Here is a 15,469-nt window from a genome sequence, read left to right as displayed (position 1 = left end):
ACTCCAAGTGCTGCAGTAAATAAACAAACACTTTAATTCCAGAACTGGGAAATACAAGCAGAAGGATCAGAAGTCCAAGGTTATCCTAGGCAGAATTCAAGGCCAAACTAAGATATATGTATAGGATCTCCTCTAAAAAAAGAAAAGAAATGGGGGAGAGGGGCTCAATATCAACACCCTTAGTCATAAGTGAAATGCAAATGGAAACTATATTGAGACTTCATGCTACCCTAAATCAAATGTGTATTATAAGAAAAGTTAGCAAAAGCTGGAGAGGAAGTGAAAAAAATGGGACTTGTGTCCTGGAGGCAGACGTAAATTAGTTAGAGCCACTATGGAAAAAGAATGTAAGCTCCTCAGAAGACTAAGAATAGAGCTGCGTATGATCCAGCCACACCACTGCTGGGTGTTCATCAGGAGATGAAGCCAGCAGACAAAATGCATATTCATATTTTCATGTTACTATTCATAAGAGCCAAAATATGAAATCCGCCCATATGCCCATCACCACGTGAGCGGGCACACAGCAAGGCGCATGAAGTCATGGGACATTTGTAGGAAATGGATGGAACTGGGCAGCATTATGATAAATGAAGTAAAACAAACACAGAAGGACAAGCGGTACACGTTTTCTCTTCCAAGTGAAAACTGAACAACAGAAAGATAACCTGGAAATGAAGGACTAGGACTATTAGGAAAGGAAAGGAGAATAGAACGTTTGGGAGAGACATTTACATATATGGGAATGTTGCAATGAAACCCATTAATTTTCATAATTAACATGTGATAATAACCATTATTTAAAAAATAAAGAGCTTTCCAACAATTTAAATGAAAACTGTGCTATCTAAATCATAGTTCCAATTTCCCTAGTTCCACCTCTACAACTATCTCCTACCTGGATGGCTCCAGTATATTGTATATAAAACTGTGTGCTGTCACTTTCCTAAATGTGTGGATATGATTATGAATAGGTTTAGCAAATCTAAAAAATCTAGAAAGCAGATTGTTGGGGGTTGGTTCCAATGCTTTCAATTAATCTGGCCCCCAAAATTGGGTATCTGTGTGTTCAAACACTGAAGGTTCTTGTCCCTAACTGGTTATTGATGGATCAACAAAGAGCCAATGACCAATGGCTGTGCAGGCAGGATCTTTAGATTTGCAAGGGTTTGGAACTGATTGGAAGACGGGAATTACAATGACTCAGGGGAGAAGGATGGGCCATAAGAGCTGCAGGAGAGAAAGCCAACTAGCCATGTAAGAATTTGGGTAGTGGCCACTGGCCATTTCCCCACTTGGGCCTGGGATAGCAAGGGAAGGTTTAGGAGTGCCTAGTCTTTGAGGTAATCACAACATGTCAAAAATCAACTGGTGTGTGTGTGTGTGTGTGTGTGCGTGCGTGTGTATATGTGTATGTTCTTCATTTGTGAATCCAGATTGCTCCTGGGCGGGTGCACACTTGCGACCTGCTGGGAGCCCAAGCGCTGTAGACAACTATGACTACAGCAGATGGCCTCAGAGGTTATCCTGTAGAGTGGTACCTTACCTGAGTAGGCCAGCACAGCTAACTTCTAAAAAAAGATTAATTTCTACTTCATCAATTTTTATGACTAAGGAGGCAAATGTAAGGAGAACATTTTGCTACACAGTGTTGTTTTATAAGTGGTATCTAATGGACAGGAAATATTTCAATTGTGCATAACATATATAATTACGTACTTACCAACATTACATGTCATAACCAGAAAGCAACTATATGAATAAATATAACAAAAAGGAAACAATACTACTAAATTCTGATCAAACACCAGTCTTGGCCTCGATTTGGAGTCCTTCCATTAGACAAGAAGATTAACAAGTGGCAGGGAACACAGAAAATATCAGCTTTACATTGAGAAGGTTAAAAACAGGGACAACAGAAGTTCAAGGTAGGGGCTGGAGAGATGGTTGTTAAGAGCACTGGCTACTCTTCTGAAGGAACTGAGTTCAACTCCCAGCACCCACATGGCAACTCACAACTGTCTAGTGCTGTCTAGTGGTGTGCAGATGTACATGCAGACAATGTGCACATATGTGTGTGTGTGTGTGTATGTGTGTGTATAAAATATGTAATCTGGAAAAAAAGTTCAAGGTCATCCTTGTCTATTTAGTGAGTTCAAGGGCAACCTGGGCTACATAAAACGATATCTCAAAAAAAAAAAAAATGGACTAGGGGTGGGAGAAATGGCTCATTCAACCTGAGTTTGATTCCCAAAACCCCATGTTTAAAAAAAGCACACAGCATCTAAAGAATGACACCTGAGGCTGACCTCTAGCTTGTACATTCGCATGCACCCCTCCAACAGTATGCACCTTTACATACACAGAACCGCTTAGTCATAGAATGCACATCTAAGTATGTGAGGTCCTAAGTTCAATTCTCAGGGCCAGAGTGCAAAAAAGAAAAGAATACTAACTTTAGCTCGAGAGAGAAATGATGTTATTTCTGTGACATTCCATGTAATTTCTGTCAGAGTGACTGTGTTTCCTAAAATAAAATGCCAAGAGGCATCTTTAATTCCAAAGCCCCATAGGTGATGACTACCGTAAAACCTAACATACTAAAAAAGAATGCTTCCTACTGTGCGCCATCCACACTCATGTAAAATGTGGTCTGACATCCCCTGAAATTTTCTACTTAAATGCTGTCAAGAAAAAGAAGAAAAAAAAAAAAAAGGAAAAAAATACTGGCAATATATTCAAATTTTCTTGTATAATCCAGACTAAGAAACATGTCAGGCCAGATCTGAGGAGAGTACTGTTCTGAGCATCTTCTCTTGTAACTCTCTAGAAACTGTCATGAGGTGTCAGGGAAAAGGATCACTCTACACTAGAGGAAACAAGAAGGAAGTGGTCACAATCAAGTACAGCATGTGCCTCAACCAAGAACACATGGTGTGGGGCTGCAGAGATGCTCTTCCTGAGGTCCTGAGTTCAGTCCCCAGCAGCCACATGGTGGCTCAAAACCATCTGTAATGCCTTCTGCTAGTGTGCCTGAAGAAAGCTACAATGTACTCACATACATTAAATAAATAAATAAATCTTAAAAACGAAAAAGAATATGAACAGGTTCAACTTAAAAAAAAAAAAATAGCAAAAAACAAAACACATGTTGTACCAGGCAGTGGTGGCGCACGCCTTTAATCCCAGCACTTGGGAGGCAGAGGCAGGCGGATTTCTGAGTTTGAGGCCAGCCTGGTCTACAGAGTGAGTTCCAGTTCAGCCAGAGCTATACAGAGAGAGGAAAAAAAAAAAAAAGAATACATGCTATGCCAGGTGGTGGTGGCACACGCCTTTAATCCCGGCACTCAGGAGACAAGAGACAGGTGGATCTCTGTGAGTTGAAGGCTTGCCTGATCTACAAAGTGAGTTCCAGGACAGCCAGGAACTCACTTTGAGACCCTGTCTCAAAAAATAAAACAAAAAAAATAATATTAATGATACATGTGGCATAAGTCTATTTATATGAAATTCTAAAATAAATGAAACTAATCAATTATAAAGTAAAACAAAACAGTATTTGCCTCCAAAATGGGGAGGGGCAGCATTAATCATGAAAAGGCATTTTTAAGGTTGAGGACCATTAGACTAGATTTCCTGGTTAGATAGATAATTACATAATATCTGATTAGGGTAAAGATCACCTGTGCACACATCTGTCAAACCTGATACACAGAAGACTCTCACTATACTAAAGATGAGTGCATTTACCGCCAGTGCAGGCTCACAGTGCAGGCCTCTGACCTCAGCTACAGGGAGGCTAAGGTATGAAGATCCTCAAGGACTGTGGGCTACAGAGTGAGCTACAGGCCAGCCTAGGCAACGCAGGCCAGCCAGGAGACCTAGAGCACTTCCTAGCATGTGTGAGGTCCTAGGCTCAACTCCTAGGCAGACTAGAAACATATATAAGTTGAACTCTAGCACATAATATGCACATCAGAGTATTCAGGTCAAAGTGTGCTGATATCAGACTGCAGAGCTACAGCTGTGACAGAAATTATTAGCCTTCTGTTCTTTAGGAAGAAGTTTGGTGACCCTTTGGCAAGGGATGGGTAGATGTATCTGGCAGATCAAGTACAGCTAGATATGATTTTGTTGTAAAACTGAATATGGAATATGAATATAAAAACAGGAGAAAACAGGGCTGAGAAGACAGATCATGGGTACACTACTTGCATGCAGTGTAGAGACCTGGTTTGGGCTTACAGCACCCATGTGGCAGCTCATTTGTAATCCCAGTGCTGAATTAGGGGACCCCTGGGGCAAGCTAGATGGCTAGACCAGGTGAACTGGTGAACTCTGGGCTCAACAGGAGACTGGGCCTCAAAATATAAAGTGGTGAGTGATAGGAACAAACCTAGATCAGCCTCTGGTCCACATCCAAACATACAAGAACATGCGTGCCATGCACATACAACATACTCAAAAAAAAAACCAACAAAAATTCAATGGAAGAAACTAATAACAATATAAAATGTCAGATTCCTTCTTTTCTTCTCCTCTCTCTCCCTATTCCCTTTCTTTCTTTGATTCTTCCAACAGGCTATTGATGTGCAGCCCAGATCAACCTCAAACTTGAGATCCTCCCGTCTCAGCCTCCTTCGGCTGATTTATGTTCCACCATGCTCAGATTGGTTATTTTTCAGTAAGTAAAATGGTAAAAGTGTATCTGATACTAGGAAATAAAACTTTCCTACAACTCTGACAGTACAAAATGGACAAATGGCTTTAGTAACTCTAAGTAAAAAGGAAAGTCCCTCTCCATTTATTTATATGGCTGGGTCTTTCAGGGAAAAGAGCTATCACAAGACTGTACTCCAGATAAACAGGACACTCCTTCAGCTCATTGTCCTCATTTTACTCAGTCTCAGACTAACAGCACCACATAAAGTTTTGGGCATTCCTATAAGCCATATGGCTACTCTCAAACAGGTTGACAAATAGCAGAACTGGTCGTCTCCCTGAGTCAGGAGCAGAAAGCAGACTCCTGGAGAGCTGCAATGATACTCAGTCTTCTAACCCCAGTCTCCTTGCCTCTGTACTGTCTGGGATTCCCGGAAATAGGTCTAGCTTCAGCCATACCTGTGACTTTAGTACATGGCCTTCAAAGCAGAGAATTGCTTACAGACAGGATGTTAAAAACTGGGACTGTCCAGATTGGTAAAGTGCTTGTCACAAAAGGATCTGAGTTTGAATCCCCAGAACCTGCATAAAGCCAGGCACAGAAGTGCATCAACAACGCAGTAATGGATGGACAGAGACAGGCATATCCCCAGAGCTCACTGGGAGCCAGGCTGGCTAACTGATAACCAGTGAGGTCCATGAGAAACCCTGTCTCAAAAATAGAGCAGAGGGCCAGTGATGTGTGGCTCAGAAAGTTAAGAACATTTGCCAACAATCCTGATGTCTTGAATTTGATCCTGAGGATTCCACACAGAAGAGAAGAATTGATTTATATAAGTAGTCCTTTGACTTCCACATGTGTGCCACAGTACACACACACACACACACACACACACACACACACACACACACGAGATACCTGGCCACACATCCTATTGGAAACCCTGCAGATACACAGAACTTGAAGCCATTACAAGAGAAACCCCCCATGTGAAGCACAGGAAACAACCTCGCATGGAGTGGATTGGCTGCTATGGTGATGAGAAACACACAGCAGCTTCTCTAGGGAAATCAACTCCTTTGCCAAACAAATTTAGACCCTCCAAACAATGCTAGGAGCGTGTTACCTTGGCATTTCATGGTAGCATAACTTAGCTACATATAAATCACTAGTATAACTAAAGGCATTTTAAAACCATGTCTTTACTAGGTGCTGCAGTGTATGACTTAATCCCAGCACTCAGAAGGCAGGAGAAGGCGGAAAAAGGCGTTTGTGGCTGGGGTGGTCTACACAGGGATGTTCACTGCTACCTAAAGCTACATAGTAAGACCCTGTCTTAAAACAAAAATAAAACCATATCTTCATTATAGTGATCAACAGGATAAAAGCATTTTTAATAAATAAATCTGAATGTATAAATAAATCTAATTCAAATGCAGCTAACATGCTAAAAAATTGATCAAATGTCAAATAGGAAAAAAACTAAAGTATCATTATAACAAAAATATTTTTTAAAGATCAATGTTACCTGATCAAGGTTTTTGAAAAGAAGAATATCTTTACAAGCTTCCTGAAGTCTACATCTCTGCTCATCAGTTTTGGGGTGGACCACCTGTCGATTGAAATAAAGTCAAGACAATTATTTTAGTGCATTTAGAAATCACCCGTTTAAAAATTAACATTTGTTCTCCTAAAAAGTGAGAAAAAACAAAGAGTATATATGTATGTATGTATGTATGTATGTATGTATGTATGTATGCATGTTATGTATGTATTACAACTCTAATTCTACAAAAATAGCAAGCAGCATGCTGCTATGGAAAGGCAATGTAATACAGGAGTGACAAGCATGACTCTGGAGCCATCTGCTGTCGTGTGACTGCACTCATCATCTGTCCCTGGGAGCCTCCAGATTCTCATCTGGACAGCAGAGTTATAACCTGCTCCTAAAGTAAACACTGAACATCTACCTAATCGCAGGCACTGTCCTGGCTCTGGAGACAACAGTGAACACATAGATAAAACTTTTGCCCTCAGTCTACAAACACAAAACATGTTGGAAACTGACAAGATAAAGGGCAGTCAGTAGGCCAGGGAGGGAAGTATGAGGGTGTGCTCATGTCTGGGTGAGTGTGACCTACTGAGGTGACCACTGTGCTAAGATCTCGAGCAGTGCCACCTCAGAGAGTAAGTGGGGAGACTGCTGCGGACAGAGCAAGGCATTCTATAGTATGAGAATAGATAGCAGATCTGACAAGTAACTGAGAGATGAGGCTAATGCAGACAAAGATCAGATCCCACTGGTCGGGGAGGGATATCCAAATTCATAGAGGACACTATATGTAGGTTATAGAATAAATGGAACTTTCTCTAACAACTCGGGGGTGGTTTGAGATCATCAATTCAGGATCAGATTTATTATCTGAAGGCTCACGCTGGCTGTTAGGTTAGGGTTAGGACTAGAGTTAGGCCTACAGGAAGGCAGAGATAGAGAAGAAGCTGGGAGCTTACACTACTGCAGTCCCAACAGCGGTTGTTTCTACCTGGGTGGTAACCATGCAGGAACCAAGAAGCAGAGAAGTTTGGATATATTTTGAACACAGAACCAACTAAACTTTTATTTTTAATTATGTGTATGTGTGTGTCAGTGTGTGGTAGGTGCATATGAGTGCAGGTGCCGACAGAGGCCAGAGATGTCCAATCCCCCAGAGCAGCTGGAATTATAAGGTGGTTGAGAACCACCTGGTGTGGGTGCTGGAAACTGGACATGGGTTCTCTGCAAGAGCAGCAGGTGCCATTTCTGCAGCCTAGAAAGAGTACTTTTAAAGAAAATAATCAGTCCATATTGTATGCTGACATCTACAAGGAGATGGTAATTAACTGTAGCTATGTAAGCTACAGTTAACACACCAACAATAACACTATTAACAATAACAGTAGTATTTATGAACTAGTTGTCTAAGAAATTAAATAATATATGTAGGGTTTCTAAAACAATACCTTAAATTCATTTAGTAGGTGCTTTAAAACTATTACCATTATTATAGACAAAAATATTTACTGAATTAAAAAGAAGCATTACAACTTAATGATATTATAATTAAGAGACCTATTAAGTTACTTTCTAAACATGTTTTTTACCAGAAATAAGTACATTAAATTTACAATATGAGGGGCTGACTCGACAAGTACAGATGCCTCTGTGGTAACCTGGCAACCTGAGCCCAATCATCAAAATGCATATAAAGGTGGAAAGAGGGAAGCAACGCTATACACTTGCAATAGGAAACTGTATTCTTTTATTAATACCTGTTTTAGGGGCTGGAGAGATGGCTCAGTAGTTAGGAGCACTGACTGCTCTTCTGAAGGTCCTGAGTTCAAATCCCAGGAACCACATGGTGGCTTACAACCATCCGTAACGAGATCTGACGCCCTCTTCTAGTGTATCTAAAGACAGCTATAGTGTACTTACATATAATAAATAGATAAATCTTAAAAAAAAAAAAGACTTGCTTTAGGTTTTTCATTTTTCACTATTACAACAATGTAATAATCTCCATTTGTGTATCCTCAGGAAGAACTTTCCCTAGTAACTGCTAAATCTGACTGTGCCACCTAAGGCTAAGGCTCTGCAAAGCCAGTCAGGTGCTCCTCACCAAACCCTCGGTTCAAACCCTCGGTTCAAACCCTCGGTTCACCAAAGCTCGGTTCAATCTATTGTATAAAAAAGTGGTATCCCATAGATACTTTTAAATTTTACTTTTACTAGTCACAAAACGTTAAGTTTCCTTTGGTATTTTTCATGCAAACTTTGTTTTTGTTCTTTCTTTTCCTTCCTCTCTTCTCCAATCCCCTTTTCTTCCTCTCCCCCACTTGACCTTTGAACCCTCAGTACCCTCCTTTTCATTTCCGTCATCAGGATACGGAAGTCCTCTGGTCCTCCTCGCTCTACAGCTGTTGCTCCTCTCTTGTTTAGTCTTACAGTCTATGCCCACTCTCACACAGGCAGGCAAACATGAGAAGCGAGGGTCTGCGTGTGAGAGTGTGTAACTCCCACGGAGATTTTTAATTCACACTTACTTCCACTATCAGTGGTTTATATGAGGCATGTAGTAGAAGAGAACTAATGGAAAATATAATTCTATGTAACACTTTAGCTTTAGTTCTTACCCTTGGATCATTATCTTCCTCTTCTTCATCAGGGTTAAACGTTTCTGCACAGACTAAATATTGGAGAGAGAAAAAAATGGAAGTTATAAAATGTGTGATTTTAGGGAAAAAAAAGAAAGTATGGTGTCATGTGTATGCACATGTTCATATGTGTGCCAGAGGTGCCTTTTTCATTACTCTACATCCCATCCATCTGTCTGTCTGCCTATCCATCTATGTCTATCCATCCATCCATCCAGTATGTATTTATTTCAAACAGGGTCTCACTATGTAGCTCTGGCTGTCCTCAAAGATCCATCTACCTCTGCCTTCTGAGTACTGGGACTACAGGCAGGCTCCACCACCTGAGCCTCCTCCTTGCTTTTTTCAGATAGTCTTTAACTGAACCTAGAGCTCACAGCTTCAGTTAGGCTGACTGGCCAGTGAGCTGCACGTATCCACTTGTCTTCCACCTTCCCAGCACTGACGTAGATGTGTGCTGCCACACTTAAAACTTTTATGTGGTGCTAGGAACCATCAGTTCCTCAAACTTTCATTACAAGAATGTTCCAGGCTAGTCATGTCCCCAACTCCCTTCCTCTTTTTATAAGGACAAAAGTCTTTTTTTTTTTTTTTTGACCTTCATAACCCCTTTAAAGGCTGTATTCCCATTGGTATGGCTTCAATGTATAGATTTGGTGGGGAGGCATAATTCAGTTTGTCACTGGATTCCTAAATTATATTAAGTGACTGTTAGTGACATTTCAAGTTTAAAATAACTATGGTAGGAAAAAATACAGCATACTATTTTAGTACATTGTAAGCATGTAAGCCTTACATGGTAGTGCCATTTAGTATCACTTAGAAATAAATAACTGGGGCAGGAGGGATGGCTCAGTGGCTGCCTTTCCAGAGGTCTGCATTCAATTCCCAGCAACCAGTAGGTGGCTCACAACCATCTGTGATGGGGTCTGAGGGCCTCTTCTGACATGCAGGTGTACATGCAGATAGAGCACTCATATACACAAGTAAATGAATAATCTTTAAAAAGTAAACAAATAACTGACACAGTACCAGATTCCCAATGAACTAGCCTGCCGGCTATCAGCAGTCAGAAACTCACTGCATAGACACACAGATCGTAACACACAGGCCTCTGCTTAATGTGTTTTAAAGCCTCAACATATATGAAGTCTGTTTTCTTTCCCTTTTATTTTTGATGAATGAAATTTTGAAATTGGAAATCATATTTCAAAGACAGTTAACACTAATTTGAGATTGTATGAAGAAAGCAGCGGTTAGAACAGGTATGGTAGTGTATGCTTGCATTCCAGAACCCAGAAGGCTGAGGACACGAAGACTGCCATGAGTTGAAGACGAGCCTAGGCTACACAGCAAGAGCCTGTCCCAAAAGTAAAACAAAAGAAAGCAGTGCTTTGGCCGGGTGTGGTGGCGCACGCCTTTAATCCCAGCACTTGGGAGGCAGAGGCAGGTGGGTTTCTGAGTTTGAGGCCAGCCTGGTCTACAGAGTGAGTTCCAGGACAGCCAGGGCTATACAGAGAAACCCTGTCTCAAAAAGAGAAAAAATAAATAAAATAAAATAAAAAAAGAAAGCAGTACTTTAAACTTTATGAATCCAAACTGGACGGTGGTGGTGCAGCTCAGCACTTTATCCCCAGGAGAGGCAGGCAGCCCTCTGAGTTCGAGGCCAGCCTAGTCTATAGAGTTAGTTCTAGGACATCCAGGACTACATAGAGAAACCCTATCTCAAAATCAATTTTATTTTTATTAATTTTTATTAATCAATTAATAAAACAAAAAAATCATGAATCCATCGCTGAGCTACACAATCAGTCCCAGTCTAAAATAAATAAAACCAAAGAGAAAGACTACCAGCACCACCACCAACAAAAAAACTTATTTAAAAAAATAATGTGAGGAGTTGGGAGAGCTGGAGAGAGAGCTCAGTGCTTAAAAGTACTGGCTGTTCTAGAAGAGCCAGGTTCAGTCCCAAGCACCAGCATGGCACCTCACTCACAACGGACTCTAACTACAGTTCCAAAGAATCTAACACCCTCTTCTAGCCATCTTGGCACCAGGTAAGCATGTGATTCACAGACAAACATGTGGACAAAACATCCATTAACACATGAAATAAAAATAAATAATAAGGGACTGGAGAGATGGCTCAGTGGTTAAGAGCACTGACTGCTCTTCTGGAGGTCCTGAGTTCAATTCCCAGCAACCACATGGTGGCTCACAGCCATCTGTGATGGGATATGATGCTCTCCTCTGGTGTGTCTGAAAACAGTTACCCTGTACTCATGTACATAAATAAATAAAAATATCTTTAAAAACTAAATAATAAATATTTTAGCATAATAATAATCTTTTAGGACTTTGAATCCACCCCTCTGCTTTGTAGAGGTCTTTCTCTCTGTGTGCCTTGCTGTGTGTTTCTTAACCTTTAATAAAAGTATTTTTCACCGGGCGGTAGTGGCACACACCTTTAATCCCAGCACTTGGGAGGCAGAGGCAGGTGGATTTCTGAGTTCCAAGACAGCCAAGGCTACACAGAGAAACCCTGTCTCAAAAAAACAACAACAACAAAAAGTATTTTTCATTTGTTGGAAAAAATAATACTAACTTGGACTATAATACATAAAATAACAAAAAATGTTACCAAGCTAGTCTCATAAAGAAAACAAAAACCTAGAGGCTGGGGACTTAGCTCAGTTGGTAGAGTAGGAAGCTCCATGCCCAGCACTGAATACATGGTGGGCATATGACTATAATCCAAGTACTATACATGGGGGTGGGGGTCAGAAGGTCATCCTTAAACACAGACGACAGCTTGGAGCAGTAAGACCCTGACTCAGAAACGGGGAATGCAGATACAAACAGATTTTCTGATTCTGAAAGCATTTAATTTGTATTAACAACTAGAGGACCGTCAAATGAGCTAAAGCTCTGTTTGCAGCTAAGTTGCTTATTCTTGAGATAGTAGTGAAAAACAGAAAGACATATTTGGGGTACCTTTCCCCTGAAGCCTTATCTATACACAGCCTCTAAAAAAGAGCAAAGGTCAAGACAGTGTCAGTCTCTCACCAGAATACCACTTTCCTTACTAGAACTAAAGACATAAGTCAAGTGACTTTAAAACTCATGGGAAAATTTAATGGCAGTATAATCTAGGATGCTAAAAATAGAAACATAAAAAGTCACTTTTGGGAATAATTTTCTATTTGTAAATATAGAAAAATCTCACAAGACAGATGCAAAGAGAGCAAATGTAATAATATATATACACATTTACTCAGAATGAAGAAATCATAGTTTTACTTTTAGTATAATATATATATAATACTGTTGGTTTATCTTTTCAGACTAGAGATGAATTATGGTCACTTAAGATATTCATATCTTAAAATAGGATTTTAGCAGTATATCAATAAAAGAGAACACATACCTGATACTCGTCTAGTAAATTTGGTAGGAATCGGAACTGTAAAAAGAAAAGAAGCATTAGTCAGCATTACATTACATGCCTCTATTCTTATCCCCACTTCTTGCAAAGACCTCTGATAACAGAATTAAGCACCCCAAAAATCAATGGCAGGTCAGTCCACACTCTTCTATATTTGACCACAAATTATTGTTACTCACCATGATCACAGAAAGAAAAGCCCCTTATGACTTCAATGTGCTAGAGGATCACACTGGGCACTTTCCACGGGCACCTGAGTGTATGTAATGGATGTAGCTAAAAATAATCTGGAACTTATTCTTACATATATTCACACAGACATAAATATAATTTAAATTTTATTTTAAGATTTTATGTTTTATGTGTATAGGTGTTTTGTCTCAATGTATATCTATGCATCATGTGGCTACCTGGTGCCCATACAGTCAAGAAGAGGGCCCTGGAATTAGAGTTTCAGATCCTCCATCTGCCAAGCCCTGGGTTCAATCCATAACATGGGGAAAAGGGGAGGAAGGGTCAAGAATGGAAAAAAACATTAAAAAAAAAAAAAACCAAATGACTTTCCCACTCTCTAAAGGAAGAAACTGGGGTCTAGAAACAATTTTATCTGGTAGATGCCTGGGCAGCATGTGTGAATTCCTAGGTTTGATCACCTACACTTCCTAACCAGGCATGGAGCGCATGCTTAGAATCCTAGTACTCAGGAGGATGAGACGTTCTAGGTTATCCTTATCTATCTATATATTGAGTTCCAGGCCAGCTTGAGCTTATTGAGATACTATCTAAAAATAAACAAAAATGAGAGGGGAGAGAGAAATTTAAGAATTAGTAGGGAAAAAAAAAAGAAGAAGAAGAAGAAAACAGGCAAACCTGAGCCTAACCAAGTCACTTGAGGGATCCTGTCATCTGGCCCCAGCTCCACCATCTAGCTCTGTGGCTTTGGTTGCTAAACTCAATTCCTGGAGGAGCATGGTACCTCTTCAAGCAGACAACATCCTCTCTGTTCTCAGCCATCTGACAGACTCTAGACTCTACCTGCCACCATTATGACTATCTGTAATCCTAAATGCTAGAACACACCTGATGAACATGAATGCTACAAACTCATCATCCTGGTGGGACAGGAAATACTGTATCTGTCTTGGATTTTCCTGTCCCACCTCTGCTACATTGATGAAGCTGAGAATGGAAAGATTGTGGCTAGCTGATGTCGTAGCTGTTTCCCCATGGACACATTTCCCAGTTGATTGTGAAGCACTCAGGTACCTTGGCCTGACCCAGAAGCTGATAGACCAGACCTTACCAACTACAATTAAAAACTTTAGTGTTAGGCAGAGTGTTGTGGCACTTTAGCCTCAACACTAGGGAGTTTACAAAGGCACATAGATACTTATGAATTCAAGATCAGTGTGGTCTGCATAGCAAGTTCCATGCCAGCTAAGGCTACATACTGAAGCTCTGTCTCAAAACAATTTTTTTAGTGCCAGGTCCATTTCCCTGCCTCTTATAAATAGCAAACACGGGCTGGAGAGATGGCTCAGCCATTAAAGGCTAGGCTTACAACCAAACATATGAGAAATAGCAAGCATGTGGTCCTGCACTGAAATGGTTTCTTCTCTGTTGCTGTGACAAAAGCAACTTTACTGGAGAATGGTTTATATGGCTGCAGTTCTAGGCACAGTCCACTGGTGTGGGGAAGTCAAGGCAGGAACTTGAAGCAGCAAGTCACATCCAGTCAAGATTGATGACAAGGAAACCATGCATGCTGGTATTCAGCTCATTTTCTTCTTTTTTCATACAGTCCAATATCCAAGCCCAGGAAATACTGCAGCCGGCTTTTAGGCTGGGTCTTCCTTCATCAATTAAAGCATTCCAGAGAGTTCTCCACAGGCCAGTATGACCTAGAAAATCCCTCATTAACACTCTTCCTAAGTGATTCTATGTTGCCAAGTTGACAATCAAAACTAACCATCATATTCTAACGCCCTCAACTTTCAGATGACAAAAGAACTGGAGAGAGCTAGTGCTGAAGAGGGGAGATGTGGGACTGGGCTCCAGGAAGAGTCAGGCAGGCCAAGGCAGTGACTGTCTTGTCAGAAGAGGCCTGTCCACAGGAACTTTGCTATTCCATGAGCCCTGATGTCCAAGACTGGACATTAATAATATACTTAATCGTACCGGAAGCCACCTCTCACACAGGCAGTATTATCTCTGTTTCCCAAATGAGTTCCAACTAGGTTCCTTTCATTCTCTTATTGCTCTACTGTGTACTTCATTTGCAAAACAGAACAAACTCAAACTTTGAACAAAAAGGAGAATCAGCAGTTTTAGAATGTTCTGGGTTGACTTGATATATGAAAAGTATATCTCAGTTGTAAATATTTATGCAAATCTTCAATTTTAATCACCTTTTAGTCTTCCTCCTTTGTAAAAACAAGAAGTGTCACAGATAAATTCAGAGCTGTCCTTACTTAATTTTTGTCATTCTTTTTTTGAAACAGGGTCTCATGTAAACAAAGCTGGCTTTGAACTCTTGGTTTTCCTGCTTCCCTCCCAAGCATTGGTAGTATATTCTTAACCTTCTCTTCTCTTCTCTTCTTTCTTTCTTCTTTTCTTTCTTCCTATTTATTACTTTTATTTTTCAAGACAGTTTTTTTTGTGTAGCCTTGGCTGTCCTGGAACTAGCTCTGTAGACCATGCTGGCCTTGAAGTCACCAAGATCCACCTGCCTCTGGCCCCCAAGCACTAGGATTAAAGGTATGTGCCACCATTACCCAGCTATAAACAGCTCCTAATGTTTGTATATTCACTGAATGTAAACTACAAAAGTACATAACATTTTCACATTTAAATTTTTATGAAAACTAGCTATGTATGGATTTAACTCTAGTCATCTGACATTAACTCTATACTCTGTAGTCAAAACCTGCCCCGCTAACTGCCTAGAAATCTACCCTACCCCAACACAGTGCCTGGAGAGATGGCTGAGGGTAAAGAGTTCTTGCTTCTCTTCCAGAGAACCTGGGTTTGATTCCCAGCACCTGGCAGTTCACAGCTGTCTGTAACTCCAGTTTCAGATGTTATAACACCCTCTTCTGGCCTCCACAGGCACTCCACACTTGTGATGCAGGCAAAACGCTCATCCACATAAAATAAATAAACCTTAAAAA

General features: G+C 40.5%; 1 protein-coding gene across 1 annotated transcript in view; it reads right to left on the bottom strand.

Annotated features, from left to right (window-relative positions):
- The window catches only part of Prkar2a (protein kinase cAMP-dependent type II regulatory subunit alpha), a 49,041-nt gene that overhangs the window by 16,007 nt on the left and 17,565 nt on the right, over positions 1-15,469 (bottom strand). Inside the window, exons 2-4 of the mRNA XM_031343312.1 lie at positions 12,282-12,317; positions 8,834-8,886; positions 6,192-6,275 (exon numbers count right to left, since the gene is read on the bottom strand). Of these exons, the coding sequence (XP_031199172.1) occupies positions 6,192-6,275; positions 8,834-8,886; positions 12,282-12,317 (173 nt within the window). The remainder of the gene's footprint in view (positions 1-6,191; positions 6,276-8,833; positions 8,887-12,281; positions 12,318-15,469) is intronic.

This window comes from Mastomys coucha, unplaced genomic scaffold (genome assembly GCF_008632895.1).
Source record: "Mastomys coucha isolate ucsf_1 unplaced genomic scaffold, UCSF_Mcou_1 pScaffold23, whole genome shotgun sequence".
Lineage (NCBI taxonomy): Eukaryota > Metazoa > Chordata > Mammalia > Rodentia > Muridae > Mastomys > Mastomys coucha.
The sequence above is the reverse complement of the archived record's forward strand: the minus strand, read 5'-3'. Positions and strand labels throughout refer to the sequence as shown.